Consider the following 15737-nt stretch of genomic DNA (forward strand, 5'->3'; position numbering starts at 1 on the left):
AATCAAATCAATGAGAAATGCATAAACAAAACCCTATGTGCTAGCATTTAATTAATTAGTTGTAATCTAGAAAATGGCAACACAAATCACAGAAGAGCCTAGCGACTCCCCTCCCCATTTAAATTTTAGCAACTAATGTAATTTTTAAATCAAATCAAGCAAACGAAAAAAGCGCGAAACCCCAATAAAAATAAAGAAAATTTAAATATAAAAAACCGCACTTTGTTCCACTTGAGGGCCACTTCCAGGGACATTGGCTGTCCTTTCAGGACACAGATGGCAGGGGGTGCGGGGTGCGGGGTGTGGGGTGCGGGGAAGGACGGCACATTAATGCATTACACTTGAAAAAGTTAAGTGGCAACTGTGTGTGTGTGTGGGTGCGTCTCTGTATGCGCCGGTGAGTGTATCTGAGTATCTGTGTATCTGCGTGGAGGGCGGAAGGAAGCTGGAAAATCTGTTCCATTAATCATGAAAGAGCGCAACAGGATATGCTTGAAACGGGCGGGCTTTTACGGGCTGGATGAATGGTTCCATTATGTCCTCGAAGCGACATCGTTTCACCGCTTCGAGGGATGGAGATCCGTTCGCAATATGCCTTCGAAGTGAGGAAAACACTGATTTACACGCCTCCTTAAAGCGTCCAAGTGTTTCATTTGCTGCCAATTAATTAGCCCAAGAAACGAGACTCCAGCCACAAGACATAAGAACTGTCAACGCGACTTCCAGAGCTCCAGAGCTCCAGAGATCCAGAGTTGCAGAATATCCCAGGCCATGTCAATCACCGCTGGATTTCGGATTCAAAACTGAGCATTCACTCAGTATTCGCAGGAACGATGGGTCCAAGCCCATGGGTTCTTCCTCTGCGTTTGCCTTTGCTGCCTGGGCCTCATTAAATCAACACCTTTTCGACCCGGCCAACAGAAGACAATGGCCGGCCAGTGGAATGCCAGCTCGCGGAGAATTTTGCATTTGTGAGCGCTTTTTGCGATTTCAATTTAAAACTGCAGCCGGAATTCGCGGCTCCGCGTGCTCAGTGGCTTCTAATTGAGGGGCAAAGTGGGGAAGGGAGCAAAGTGCAGCTAGGACTGTACTTAGCGTGTTTACATAAATTAGCAGCAGGACCGGACTGCTCCACTCCAGAGAGACCCACTCGGTCTCGGACTCAGACTCGGACTCAGAGCCAGAAAGTCAGAGGAATTTCCTTGTAAAAATGACGCATACCAAACATAGACACATCGGGGACATCCAACGTTGTTGCTGTCATTCGCTGGCCTGCGTTCCGAAACTCAACAAGGTTTTGTGTCAACGCTGCAGACTGCAGCTCCAGGCTCAGCTCAAAAATGGGTGCACTCAGCGCAAATCTAGCACAGGACTATACAGGATTTTCAGGATTTTAAAGAAAGGAGTTCGATAGATGAGCCAGTACTTAGAAAAGCTTGGCAAATACTTTATTTTCAAATGAACCTCAAATCGCAAAAGATTGCTCTTAGGGATAATATATGATATTTAAGTAATATGCACGATTTTTGCGCAGTGTAGCTCTGCGTCCGTGTGCCCATGCCAAATACTCGTACAATAAATAACGCAGGCAGCAGCAGCGGAATAAAAAACGGCAGCGCTGCACTGCAGAAGCAGTTGAAGTTATTTGTGAAATTCATCCGTCAAAGTCGCGGCCCTGGCCCTGGGATCCTCATCCTCATCCAGCTCCGCTCCCAGCTCCCAGCTCCCAACTCCCAACTCCCGGCTTCGTTTTCAGCTGTAGCTCAAGTCCAGGACCAAGTGGAAGCCGAGGCAAAAGCCCAAACCCCAGACATTGGGTCTTCGGCGTGAAACTTGAAAAGCGTTCCTTTCATGGCTTTGGCCCATTGTCTTGAACTCGGCTACTGGTCATGCATAGCTTCCTCAGCTCCAGCTCCTCCTTTTCCTTAAGCCCTTTCCCCTCCTCCACCACAGAATCAGCTTCCAGAGCTGCTGCATTCCTGCGCACCGTCCGCTTGGAATGATGAACGATGTGTCGCTGATGACCTGATCAAAGTGGAGCATCTGCACGCATATCGATTGCAGAGCAGTGGTCAGTCAGTTGGGCCAGTTCATCGGGGATGCTCACCGGGGATGGGATCGCAGGATGCCCGCTGGTCTGTTGCAATGTTTAGGGACATGACATTTTTTGTCGTACCGTTTGCTAAAATAACTTTGTTAAGATTTTTGCAACTCGCTTTGGGCCGGGCCTCCGGATCGGATCGAATCGGATGCAGGACCAGGGCGACGGTCCAAACAAATGGGCCGAAAAAAAAAGAGAGGCGAAGGTCCGGCGAAAAAGGGACAAATTTGACGTGGCAGGCAAACAGGCAGAGGCAGGCAGCCCTTCTTGAATCGCATTTTCAATGAGCCACATAAATCTTGGCCAGGTCGGTAACGACCGGGCAAGTAGAAGTCGCTGTCGCTGTCGCTGGCCGACTTTATGACAAATGTATTTTATGAACTGTCAAAATAGGTGTTGAAAATGAATTAATTTGCCCACTCGCACTCCGACTTGCCGACATTTGGCGGCGAACATCAGACCCGCCATGCGTAAGGTCGCCTCGCCTGACATTTGGTGTAACAGACTTGGCTTGTGTAACGAGATCCGCTCATAACACGGCCTTCGGGGGAGGGAGGGGGTGGTTCAGGGGGCGATCAGGGGAGATCAGGGCGGCGAGAGTTTCAGCTGCGCTCAGCTCCTAAAATGAAAACCCAAAAACCGAACCGAGCACCGAAATCCGAAACTGGCAATTACGGGCAGCTCGCTTTTTAGCTCCGCCGTGCCCAGATATGTACCGCTCTCGATTGCCGCCGCGGCGCATAAATCCGCTAATTTAATCAGCCGGTGGGCGTGGCACGTGAGGCACGTGACAAGCGTCGTTTGATCTGGCCCACTCGGCGGAAGGGAAACGCAGGAGCAGCTGCCACGTGGAATTGCAAGCGGGAATTACGGCGGCGGGAGGAAACACCTCCTAATGCAGATCTAATTGCTAAAAAGTTCATGTGACCCTGATCTTGGGTTAACATACGTAATTAGTGCGTGTGTCTCAAACAGAAGGGCACTTAAGCCATATATATATCATAATTCATTGCAATGGTCAACAAATTGGTACTCAATGAAAGCAGGAAAGTGTTTCCAAAGGGAATAGCTAGTTTTCAATATATCGACTTAAGATATAGTTTCCCTGAATTTCCCACTATGCAGCCCAATATCTGGCTCAATAATTCCGAATTTTATTGCGACACATTTTAAATGCGGACAACTGGCGAAATGATAATTCCGCAAAGCCTAATCTTTTATTTATACTTTTAGCATTCGTGGGCATGGGGGGACAGAGGTTTGGAGGGGGGGGGGGGGGCACTGGGCAGGCAGCACAGCATACGATTACCGCTGATCCGAGTGATCGCATGACGTTTTCATAAATACATAAATAAATGTTAAGGAGCTGGCCAAGTGCAACCAGCTTTCCCAAGCTTCTGGCCAGGCGTGAAACGCGTTTTGTGTCCCCGGCTGCGATTCACTTGGCCAGCCTCATGTTTAATGCGAAAGCCATGAGCTGTGCGGATCAAGAGCAGGCCAGATCGAATGTGTTGGCCGCGACACCTAACACAAGTCCAAGTCGACCAGCTCTGGATGCTCCATCCCGAGAGCAGCTCCATCACCAGCTCCATCTCCATCTCGGTCCCAGCTGAGGCTTGGGCGAGAGACTCTGGGGACATTGTAGCATACGCAATAAACACATTAACGTGTTATTTAGTTGTCAACATGGTCAGGAAGCTGGCCTCGACTGGCTTTGATTCGAACCGCTGGCCAACGGAGCAGAGCAGCCGCCAAGCCAAACTCATCGGATCCGGGGATGTGCGGATCTGGGGATCTGCTATGCTAAATTAACTAAATCTCGGGCCCAGCCCGCATGGAAATGTTTGAAATGCTCTCCAATTGTGGGTGACCCTTGCCCGCGGAGCACCGAGCACCAAGCTGGAGACAAAGGAGCTGCCCGCGAAACAATGCCACTCGGTGGAGATAGTGGACGGCGGAGACGGATGCAGCAGAGGTTCCCAGGTTCCCAGCTCGAAAGTGCCGCATCATCCGCCCGGCTTGAGATCGGTCGAGTTATGGTCTGGAACGAGCTGAGCTGGGGATATGTCATAAATTGATTGACCCAAGTGCTGGCTCGGCTCTGCTCTGGATGGGTGGGGAACTGGAACTGGGGCTGGGGCTGTCCCGTCTCCGTGGAGGCTCACAAAACTGATTTATGATTATTTCGCAGACAATTAAGACAAATAAAACGCAGCAACAAGCCAAATTCAATTAAATCCATTAACGGGCAAGGAGCTCGCTTTGCACACCACAGTCGGGTGCTGCGGCGGATCCCACACTCCCCACAAAGACTGGGAATCCGACGGAAGAAAGAAAGCGTAAGCGTCCCATGGGGGCACCTCCCCTCCTCCACTCCTCCCCCCTTCCTTTGGCGGACTGACCGCAGCAACAAAAGGGAACAGCTTGACCTCTGGAGGTCAATTAAATTGACTCGATTTGTGGACAACTGCCGAGCGGCGCTGAAACAATTCGATTACCACAAGCGGTACAGTGTACACTGTATGTATGTGAGTCGAGTTTTTCCGAGAGTGTTTGGGCTAATCAAGATGTGGCTCATGCAAACAACTTGAACCCCAGGTCACTCAGCCAGCCAGCCACTCGGCATTCAGAGCAGTTGACAAATCAAAGTGCTTGGATATCTCGGCACGTTAGGGGTTGACATCTCCGTCAATCAATGGGTACTACTAACCTTTTGATTATCAACGACTGCCAAGGGGTTGGCTTCCCATTTGAATATCTCTGTAGGTAATGAGTAAGTTTGAATTAATAAATAGCTGGTTGATAGTCATGTAGGTATGTAACACATAACTAATAGAGCCACAAGCATCAACTGCTGCTTGCCCATTAAACAACTAATCCGCAGTAAAGCTAAAACTGGTTGGCCATCCGATTTGATATCCCCATTAAATGGCATTGCCCAACCGCACTCGCTATCAATGACACCTCGTATCCATGTCCATTACCATGGATATGTTCGCCCGCAATGACCTCCGACCCCTGGCAAATGGGTTGACCGCAAAAGTTTGTGCAAACAATAATGAGCAAATCCATTGAATGCTGGCTCATCATGCCCCTGCTCTTCAACGGACAGGAAGGAAGTAGCGTTTGCCATGTGATGTGTTTGAAATGAAAACTTTTCGCTTTTCGCCATTTACAGTACGCATTACGCCGTACACAGCCAGAAGAAAAACTGAGCAGCGAGAGTAAATTAAACTACGTGATATCATTAAAAATGCAGTAACAAACAACAGCAGCAAACAACAAATAAGCAAGCGGTCGTAAATAAGAGGTGTCGCCGCCTGTCAATCAAACGGAGCGAGGAGGGATTACAGAGGTGTGAGGCGCCCCCTGCCGGGCGCACTCTAAACACACAGATCGGATACTACGAGTGCATCTGGGATGCAATGCTGGGGTGCATCGGCCACGCCCACAAGCGGATCTGGCTTACTTGCGTCCTTTGTTCCACGGCCATGTGCACTTTTGCAGCGGATTATCGATGTCGCACTTTGAGACTCGTAATGGATCAATTTTCAATCAATATGCATTGGCGCAGCGGGCAGTCGAGTTCTCTGCCGAGGAATCTGGATGATGATCTGGATCTGGGAATGTGGATGGGGATCTGCGGATCTGCGGATCTCGGCCACTCGAGGGTTAAAGGTAAGGTCCCGAACCGCAAGCTGCAAGCCCATCTAATTGCAGTTGCAGGAATGGCAGAGTGCAAGAGGCTGCGGCCGGGGGCTCAGAAATCGATTAAAAGATCGGGGAGAGGGAGAGAGAAGGCCAGAACCAGTCCAGTTCCAGTGCCAGTCCAGTGGCAGCTCCACATTCCCATCCACTGGACATCCAGGTCCCCGTGGTCAAGCCCATTCAGTGGTTGTTGCGCCGCTGCCGTTGTTTTATTATTATTACAACTATCTATTGATGGCGATCGGGCGATCGGGTGATCGAGTGATCGGCAACCTGTTGCTGCGATCGCATTTTGTAATTTAATGCTCGGCTTCTGGTTAATTGCCACTTTCATTGTTTGGCGGACGTTGGAGCTGCTGGAGCCACACACAGCCACACACAGCCCCACACAGCCGGCATTTCATTGATTCGGCGCAGATTAACCCGCTGGTGCCCACAGCCGATGTGTGAATGGGTTCGAGCTTTGGCCCGGTCCGGTCCGGCTTAGATTTGATTAATTTCACCTGAACTACTTGATCTACCTGAACTGCCTGAACTAGCTGAACTGTCCCGCTGTGAGCCGCTCATCTCTCACCTTCCATGGACGCGGATTGCGCTTTCTGGGCTCAGCGCTGAGTGCTTCTGTGACAGAGTCGCTCTAATCGAATTCTCCACGCCCACCCGGCTTCCTGGAAGCGTTAATAGGTTTTTCGATTTCACTTGAGCTTTTGTGGGGCAAGAAAGCAGATGTGGTTCTATCAAGCGGCTATTTTGAGTGACTGGAGATACGAGAGTGTTGGCTTTGCTTTGGCAAGGTCAGATCTAAATATGATTGGAAAGTTAAAGATATTGAAAGCAGCCGAGACGATTCAATGCCGAAGGTCACCTCTTTTATGTAACCATTTCGAGAAGTGCTCTCGAGACCTAACAGCTTGTATCCTGCCATCCTGCAGCTGCTCCGCTCCGTTAGGTCCTCCGCCAGATGCGAGTTCCAACTGTAAACGCAAACCAATTGTAATGGCAAGGAGCACCCAGGGAGTGAGTTGACAATCCGACCAGCCGATCGAGTTGGGGCGGGCAGCAACCGGGGGAGGAGAGGAGTGCTGTGCCCCGGGAAGGGGTAACCAGTGGCAAGCACCCTTGAAGGCAGCTCTCGAGAGGGCGCAACAAATGTGGCAGTGCCACAAGTTCAAGGCTTTGTTTCCAGCGGCTTCCGGACTCGCTAGCCGGGCATTGACAATTCAAATTGGATTCTCAAGACGACGGCGGCACAGGAATCGCGCACCACGGAATTCGCTGGGCGGAACTCGCCACTCGCCCGCCTGCCTTGTTGCCTGGCATCTACTCCATCTCCAGGCAAGTCCAGGGAACTCCTCTGCAGGCCGGGGCCCAGAAACAAGTAAAATCCGCTCACCTTTCGCTGGCAGCCGCTTGCATTGTGTAATCCAAAACGCGCCGGAAATCAGCTCGGCAGCAAAACAAAAAAGTATAAAACTCGAGAAGAAAGCAGCGGCAGTATTTTCGGTTCACGCCCATTCGAATGTTTTAAACAAAAAGCAGGGCGGGAAAAAGCGAGAGAGGAGCCGAACAATTGCATAAAAGTAAAAAACCAGTGAGTGGCGAAGGTGCAGCGGTGCGGCTCATGAGAGCAGAATGTGTATCCGCGTATCTGCAAGATACATGCGCAGCAACTGCGTAACCCTAGAAGGACCTTTTGTCCTGTCCTGTCGCCTTCCCTTCCCTTCCCTTCCCTTCCCTTCCCTGTCCCCCGCCACCCTGCTGGGCTTCAATCTTCTGGCTCCGATTGTCGCAGCCCTAAGCTGGAATAGCTGGAATAACACGGCAAAAAAGGTCGACAACTATTTGCATTTTCTTTTTAGTTTAGAATAATGAGCAGAGTTAAGTGTTCGCCATAAGTAATTAGAAGGGAGAATAGAGTGAAGTACTTACTTTCGCAGCTCAACCGCCACTTCTATTCATCACACACAGATGTGTTACATCACAGCAACCACATCCTTGTTTCTCTCAGTGGAGCGGCGCTGCCCCCCGGTTTTTGCTTCCCAATATGTAGCTGAGTGCCTGTCAATTGTTTGCATTTTGCTCGCCGTTGTGTCGGATCAGTCAATTACGCAATTAGAGCGGGCACTCTGGTCGCAGAGCAGCTAATTTCTGGGCACCAGCTCCTGGCACCTTTCCGATACAGTGATTCCCGATGGATGATTCCATCCAGCGATCCACCCCCCATCCCCTCCAGACTCGCTCCAATCGAAGAGCATTTCACTTTCAAGGTCACCCGACAGTCTATAATTTACTTTTTCGGCTCGCCGTTGCGACTGTGAGAGTGTGTGTGTGTCTCGTATCTATGTGTGTGTGTGTGTCCCGTTCACCCATTTGGCAAACATTAAATTATCGTGTTTCTGTGGCTCGTTTTTGATTTTTTTGTTTTTTTATTTGCCGCTTTGTTGTTTTTATTTTGGGGCCAATTTGCAATTATGTTGTTGTTGAACAGCACATATTATTATTATTACTTTCAGCAGAGAGCGGAGACGGCGACTGGCTTGTTGTCGGAACCTGGCATATTATCGTATCCAATACGCAGAGATCGAACCTCAGACGGTCAGACGGGGATCACCGAAGAGCCGGCCAAGTGATTGACTTGTTGAAATGCGGAACAGGTTAACCCGAGCCATTTGTCCCTGGGATCCGCCGAAAGATCCACGCACTTGTCGAGAACCGAAACCTCGTAATTAGCCCAACACTTGGCGGCCAATTTCTATTGCAATTTAAACTGGTTTTTTGTATTTTGGCAGAGCTAATGGAAAGAGTTTATTGGGCAATGCTTTGAACTTAATTCTGGTCTATTATTAACCAGTGTTTATTACCATTATTATTACATAAAACCAAATCTTTGCTTATCACATAATCACTGCCATTTTACTTTTGGACTAAAAACCATTTGGATTATAGATGCCATATTCATTTCCATTGGCACTCTGGAGATATGTGTGCCCCAGGACTCTTGTCGCCGAACCCCACCTGCCACGCACCAGCGAGCCATCTGGCGGAAACTCTTTAAGCCTTAAACGTGGAAAGGCGGTTTGCATCTGTGGCGAACTGGCGCCGAATCGAAATCAAGTCACGTATTTGATTAAACATGGCGACCGGCCATGTTAGATGCTGCAAATTTGCTGGCCGGCTAACGAGGCGAGGCGACAGTTGCAGGAGCTCTGGAGTCCACTGCACCCATTCCCACCTCGGACGCACCTCCACATCCACATCCCCATCCGAGTGGAGAGCGGAGTGCTCCGGAGTGACCGTGGAGCTGGCGAGACCATCAATGGCCTAATTGCACTTATTATGGACTCACGGGGGCTAAGAAGTCATTACGAAATTTCTCATCACACTTTCAGTGGCGGCCGTTACTCGCGGTTCCACTCGACAGCTGGCGGTTCAATTTGTAAATTGAAATTTCAAAATTAATTGAAAATTTCATGCCAGCTAATTTGGAATAGTTCCAAAGCCTGAGAGCCTCGAAATTAGCTTTATTAATCACAATCTTTCTGGGCCTTTTGCGTAGGCCCAGCTACTCATAAACCCAGCACCTCGCTGCAGCTTATCCACAGTGTAATTTGTGGCACTACGTTGCACCCAGATCTCCGCCCCCCGAGGTGTTTCCCCCCCAGCCGAAGACTCCGCCGCCTTTCACTGCGCAGCCAGCCAAGTGAGTTCTTTGGTCGTTCTGTCGCTCACTCTTCTGCAGAGCAAGAAAGTGGGTATGGTGTGCTCCATTTCCATGTATCCACAATGTCGCCAGCAATAAAACACTTTAGAAAAACTTAGCTCAAAGAGTGAAGTCATCCTTCCTAATCCAATGGCAAAGTCTATCCTCTTTTCTGCGAGTGTACGGGTTTGGGTGGCTGGAAGTGGAAGTGGAAGTTGGGCCACGTTAAGAGCCGAGACCCAAATGGCCAAATAGCCACATGGTGTGTGTGTATATGGCCATGTGGCCACAAGCATTCGCGTCGGCCATAATGCGAAATCCGAATGCGTTACGTGCCACACACGTACAGGTACATACATGCATACAAACGTACGTGTGTAACTCCGTGTCGTGTGCATGCGAATTCACACACACTCGCACATACATATGTTCATGTTCCTCTGCACGCGTACTACACGCAACATGGCGTCGCCTTCGCACACACACACAGGCGCAGCCCGAAGGGAGAGAGCGAGAGGGAGAGGCGTGCGCGGAACAGGGACGGAAGATGCAGCAGCGCTTTCATCGGAATTTCGTTGCTGCATTTTTGTTTTTGTTTCTGTTTCTTTTTCTGTTTTCGTTGCGGCATCTCGCTACCTTCCTCCTCCTCCTCCTCCTCCTCCTCCTACTCTTTCTTCTCCTTCTTCCCTTTCTCCTCTGCGGCTTAGCGTTTTGTAAGCACTCAGCATTGTTTTCGTTTTGCGATTTCTTTGCCCTGCGGCATTTTGCTGCCTGCATACCTGATGCAAATTTCCTATTAGCCAGAAATCGTTAGGGGCTCCCAGAATATTAAGTATACGCAAAGCCCGCGGAAGCGCATCAAGTATACGCCCCATTCAATGGAAAATGCAAATTTGGGGTGGCGCATAATAAATGCTATTACCATATGATGATACTTTACTCTCGAAAGCAAAAACTTGCATAAAGATGGATTTCTAATTAACCTTAAAGAATGGTTCTGTAAAGGCGGTGAAAAGGGTTATGTTCCCGAAATAAAGAAGTTTATTCTGTTAGCATTGAGCCACTTTTGAAATCAAATTTGGTATTATCCAGTTAGGCCTACAGTCATCACTCTTATAGCCAGCTGTGGATTATAGGCATTTCTATCTATTTATCTGGCCGTATAATCAAGCCGTGCTCTTATCTATCCGCCCCTGCCATTTGCGACGCCACAGCCCGCACTTGACTCACACATGACCCAACTATTAGCCCAATCGCATGATGGCCATCTAGCGTCCACTCGTCCACAAGTCCCTCCCACTTCCACATCCGACTCCAATGCCTTTCCCAGCTCCACTCGCAGTGCCAAGTGTGGCAAGTTTGCGACGATGAGCGTATAGATGAAGCAGGGGATTCGGATTCGGATTCGGCTCCAGGCAGTGGGGTTCATACTCAGATTCTGTTGCTGATTTTGATTCCGATGCCGATGCCTATGCCTATGTCGATGTCGATGTCGATGGCTCGTCTGTTTGCTGACGGAATGCCATGTTAGATGGCAGCAAACATGCCGTTCGATGGCAAGAGTCGGGCCAGGCCGACTTAATTGCATATTTGCATAGGCGCAGAGCAGAAAAACACACGAAATGCACACACACAAACACAATCGAGTGCACACACACCGTAAGTAGAACACGAGTGGAAAAATCAAAAACAGCGACGCTGGGGCGCCTGCCTCTTGCAGAATGGGGGAATGAGATCTCGAGGAGGGTGTGGCCCCCACGGAGGTGGAGCAGGAGATACCCATTTGCATGCAGCGACAGCGGGAGAAACTGCAACGTGGCTGCAGCTGGCAAAGAAATGTGCCACCTATTTCTGCACTTTTTTGCCATTTGTTCATTTTTTGCAGTTCTACCCATCGCTTTGACGACCATCGAGTCTTGTTGGGGAGCAGCTGGAAAACCAATACCAGCCCAATTTATCCAACCAGCCATATATCCATCAATCCGGGCCTGCATCTATCAATGCATCCAGCAAGGCATTCACCAATCCATTCATTTCCATAGAAATGTGCGAAGATTATATGTTTCGTCAAACTCGAAATTGCGCACGAATATTCCAGACCCTCCGCCGCTTTTCCCTCTCTTTCGACCAACTCCAACTGCAACTCCATCTCCAGCTCCATCTCCAGCTCCAACTGCAGCTCCAACTCCCCCAACTCCTAGCTCGGTGTCATGGTTGTTGGTCGGTGCCCGGGTTTGCACTGTTGAGCTGCTTGTTGTGCCTCTTTTTTGGCCCGACGCAGCTGAAGCGGTTTTCGAGGCTGCCGCGCTCGTTTGGCTGCCATTGTGGGGCATGGTGGCTGGTGGCTTGGTGGCTTGGTGGCTGCAGCGAAAACGGGGCGTATGAGTGTCGTCAGCCATCTTACCCGCCACAGCTCTCTCCCTGAAGTTTTTTGGGCTTGGTTCGCTTCGGTTGGGTCTTGGCACCGGACTCCACTGGGGCACAAGTTATGAAGGCTTCTGGTGATGAGCCATGCATTAGCACTCCGCTTGGAAGCAATTAATGTGGGCTGAGGTTTTGATTAGTGCATCCAGAAAGCCTCTTGGAGTGCCCTGTATTGTTCCATTTAAAAATTCAAATTCAAACTACTTCCACTCCAACATTCTGCTGTAGGACGTAGGCACGAATTTTGGGCGTTTGTCATCAGTGCGACTACAGAAATTATGAATACTTGTGGACAAATCAGCAAATAGCCATGCATATGTGCAACATTTTATACCTTCGAGTAGCGTGTGTGGCACTTGGCATACCTGATCCCTTGTTGAATGCCCTTTCATGATTGCTCCTTTCTGATGTTACGACCTTTCTCCTCACTTTGTTTTAAAGTGCCCCCTTCTGAGCATTTTTTCTCGCCGTGTGTTTAGGGCCATTGTGAACTGGGCTCTTCATTTCTACTACTGCTGGTCCCGGGGCTTAGTTACGGGTTTCGCTGCTGTTTTTTAGAGTAACAATTATTCCCTAACTGCACTTTAGCAGCGCAAATGTCAGGCCCACTGAGTGTTCATTATAAAATTCCATCGGCAGTTTCTTCAGCTTGGGTTTTCCGAATCCGAAAACAGCTGGGGAAAATCGTTCGATACCGGTGATGAGGAGATGGGGAGCTCCGCGGGGAGGGGGGGGAGAACACAGAGCGTATGCAAAGAATAGAAAAATTTATGACTGTGGCGAGGGCATTACGTGTCTGTCAAACATTTCCGCCAGAGGTTCCATGCTCCATGATGTTCGCCATCACGGAATACCAGCCAAATACACACTACAAAAAGCGCAAAAGTACAAAAACGTACAAAAAGTAAAAAACATTCTTATCTCGGGCGGTGTGTGCGCACAAGAAAAAGGAGTGCAAAGCCCGGCCCAAAGCCCAAAACCTGGGGTTTGTGGAGGGGGAAGGGGATGGGCTCCCAAGTCCGGATGACGTTAACCCACCATGGCCGCCATCATAGCCCCGCACGAAGCATTCGCGACTCACGTCCAATGCGCAGCGCGTTCTGATTCGCTTCGCTTTTTGCATGACTTGAGATCGTAAAAAATTCATATTTTTTCTCTCGTTTTTATTTTTTTTACTTTCGTGTTTTTTTTTCTGTTTTTTTTTTCGACGGCTGCGTATGGGGCAGGCCGTGTTGCAGGAACCCAGCTTTTGCGGGCGTTTTCAGAGCCGGTCATAATATTTAACTCACCGCTCCCTCCCGAGGGTTGCTTTGGCTTTTGCTTTTGCTTTTCATTAGGTCTTGCTCCGTTCTGCGTCCTCCGCCATGTTGGCTGTGTCCAGTGGCAGGAGCAAGGAGCAGGGAGCAGGGAGCAGGGTGCAGGGAGCGGTGCGGGACATCCACCATCTTGCCTCGGCTCATTTGGTTCGTTATTGCTCATTTCTTTCCCGGCCTCCAGATTAATGGGTGCGATAAGGTCGGCGTCCGCCAGTAGGTGTAGCCCAGGCCAGGCCAAGTTCCAAGACCCCAAGCCCCAAACCCAAACCCAAGCCCAAACCCATAGCCATACCTATACCCTTACCCATGTCCAAGGCGAAGTCCAGACGCCAGGAGGCTTCGGATCCAGCCATCCACCAACCCAATATGGTAGCCATCGCACATCGATCCCGCATGCCACGTTGGGTTCCCTTCCGCGCCGTGGAATGAGCTGCTTTGGCCAAAACGAACCCAAAGGCACTGCCATTCCGTCCTGCCAATTTCTTCTCCTCTTCATTGCCCATTGACTTTGACTCTGGGCCCGATTTATGACTCACAACAAGACTGAACTTTGCTTAGTTACCTGCCGATGGAGGCTGGAATGCTGAGAGAGGCTCTTATTTGTTTAAGCTACACGAATTTCATATACAACTTTCTACATTTAACTTACTGACAGCTCAATCCACGTGTTTAATTTGGCTAAGCTGCTGGATCGAATACTTTAGTACCAGTAAACAATCATAAGTTTGAAATATTCGACCAGTTTCTACCACTACTTACTACTTTCTACCATCGTTCTAAGATACTTTCGCAAACAGCGCTCATTTGTACTTATTTATTGCCTTCTCAAAACTGATCTACATAAGCTGAACTCTAAATATATGTTTTGCTATGATCCCCACAAGGTCAACCCTGAAGATCTCAGCGATGTTGACCCAGTCCCAGTCTGGGTGCTCTGCGTCATGTGAGGTGACCATGAAAGTCAATCCGCACAGCTTGTTTGCACAGCTGAAACTCCTGCGCTCATAAAAGCACATATCTCAATCCCCGGCATAATCAGTCGCCTCCATCATGTGGCGCCCACTGCTTCTCCTCCAGCTCACCCAGCTGCTCCTTGGCCTGGCCAACGGACAGGTCCAGCCGAGAATCGTGGGCGGCACCACCACCACGCTCTCCGCCGTCGGAGGCTTCGTGGTGAACCTGCGCTACGACGGAACCTTCTACTGCGGCGGCTCCCTCGTGACCAGCAGGCACGTGGTCACGGCGGCCCACTGCCTCAAAGACAAGAAGGCGGGTCGCATAACCGTCCAGGGCGGAGTGAGCAAGCTGAGCCAGACGGGCGTCGTGAGACGCGTGGCCAAGTACTTTATCCCGAACAGCTACAGCAGCTCCAGCCTCAACTGGGACGTGGGCGTCATCAAGCTGCAGAGCGCCTTGACTGGCAGTGGCATCACCACCATTCCGCTCTGCCAGGTGCAGTGGAACCCGGGCGACTACATGCGCGTCTCCGGCTGGGGCACCACGCGCTACGGCAACTCCAGCCCCTCCAACCAGCTGCGCACCGTGAGCATCCAGCTGATCCGCAAGAAGGTGTGCCAGAAGGCCTACCAGGGAAGGGACACCCTCACCGCCTCCACCTTCTGCGCCCGCAGTGGCGGCAAGGACAGCTGCTCCGGCGACTCGGGCGGCGGGGCGATCTTCAATAAACAGCTCTGTGGCATCGTCTCCTGGGGACTGGGCTGCGCCAACGCCAAGTATCCCGGAGTCTACACCAGCGTCCATCGGGTGCGCAGCTTCATTCTCAGCTCCATCAAGAAGTGAGAGCAGAAGTGGGCAATCAAGGGATAGCTGTGGGCTCGCCGGAAGCCACAGCTATTAATAGTTAGTTAAAATATTAATTAAAAATCGTTAGTGCAAGTGCTCGTGCTCCTCGCCTGTCGTCAGGAAGTCGGGAAGTCCTCGGACCGGATGGGCGACTGCAGATTGGCGATGGGCCAATGAAGATATCACCCATCTGCTTTGTGGCTTTGCCGCATGTAAATTGGTGGGCAATGCACAGTGAGTGAAAACTATGCCAAAATGCTGAAACATGTATGTCACTTAGATAGTTCAGTTTAAGAAACTATACTATAAATTGTCTTCAATGACTTTAACAATAAGCTGAAATATAGATAAGTTGTAGGAATTTTTACGAATTCGAAGTACACCAGCACGAAGTGGAACCTTTGTCCAAGGTGCGCTGAACGAGGGCCAAGGGCCTCATCATCCCGATCGATGATGAGTGGCCACTTCCGAGTGTTGACTTTGTTGTCGCGCGCTAATTTATAGCGATTGCTAGGCTTGATTTGCATTGATTGGGCGCTGGTCAGGAGGATGGAAGGTTCCTGCACCGCAGCGGAAGGAAGCACTGAGTGGGCAAGTGCCGACCACCATCGGAGCACGGGTCAGTCCAAGTCAGCCAGCTTTCATATCCCGTCCGCCGCTGATTGCCAGCAATTCCATCTAAATT

General features: G+C 50.1%; 1 protein-coding gene across 1 annotated transcript; it reads left to right on the top strand.

Annotated features, from left to right (window-relative positions):
• Positions 1-14299: 14299 nt before the first annotated feature.
• Positions 14300-15049, top strand: LOC120446428 (seminase). The gene has a single exon (XM_039627391.1). It carries the CDS (start codon positions 14300-14302, stop codon positions 15047-15049), a length of 750 nt encoding a protein of 249 aa, XP_039483325.1.
• Positions 15050-15737: the final 688 nt, after the last annotated feature.

The sequence above is a fragment of the Drosophila santomea genome, chromosome 2R (assembly GCF_016746245.2).
Source record: "Drosophila santomea strain STO CAGO 1482 chromosome 2R, Prin_Dsan_1.1, whole genome shotgun sequence".
Classification (NCBI taxonomy): domain Eukaryota; kingdom Metazoa; phylum Arthropoda; class Insecta; order Diptera; family Drosophilidae; genus Drosophila; species Drosophila santomea.

Bases quoted from the DNA above. Each gene is read 5' to 3' on its own strand.
- LOC120446428 (XM_039627391.1), top strand. From the start codon at position 14,300: ATGTGGCGCCCACTGCTTCTCCTCCAGCTCACCCAGCTGCTCCTTGGC.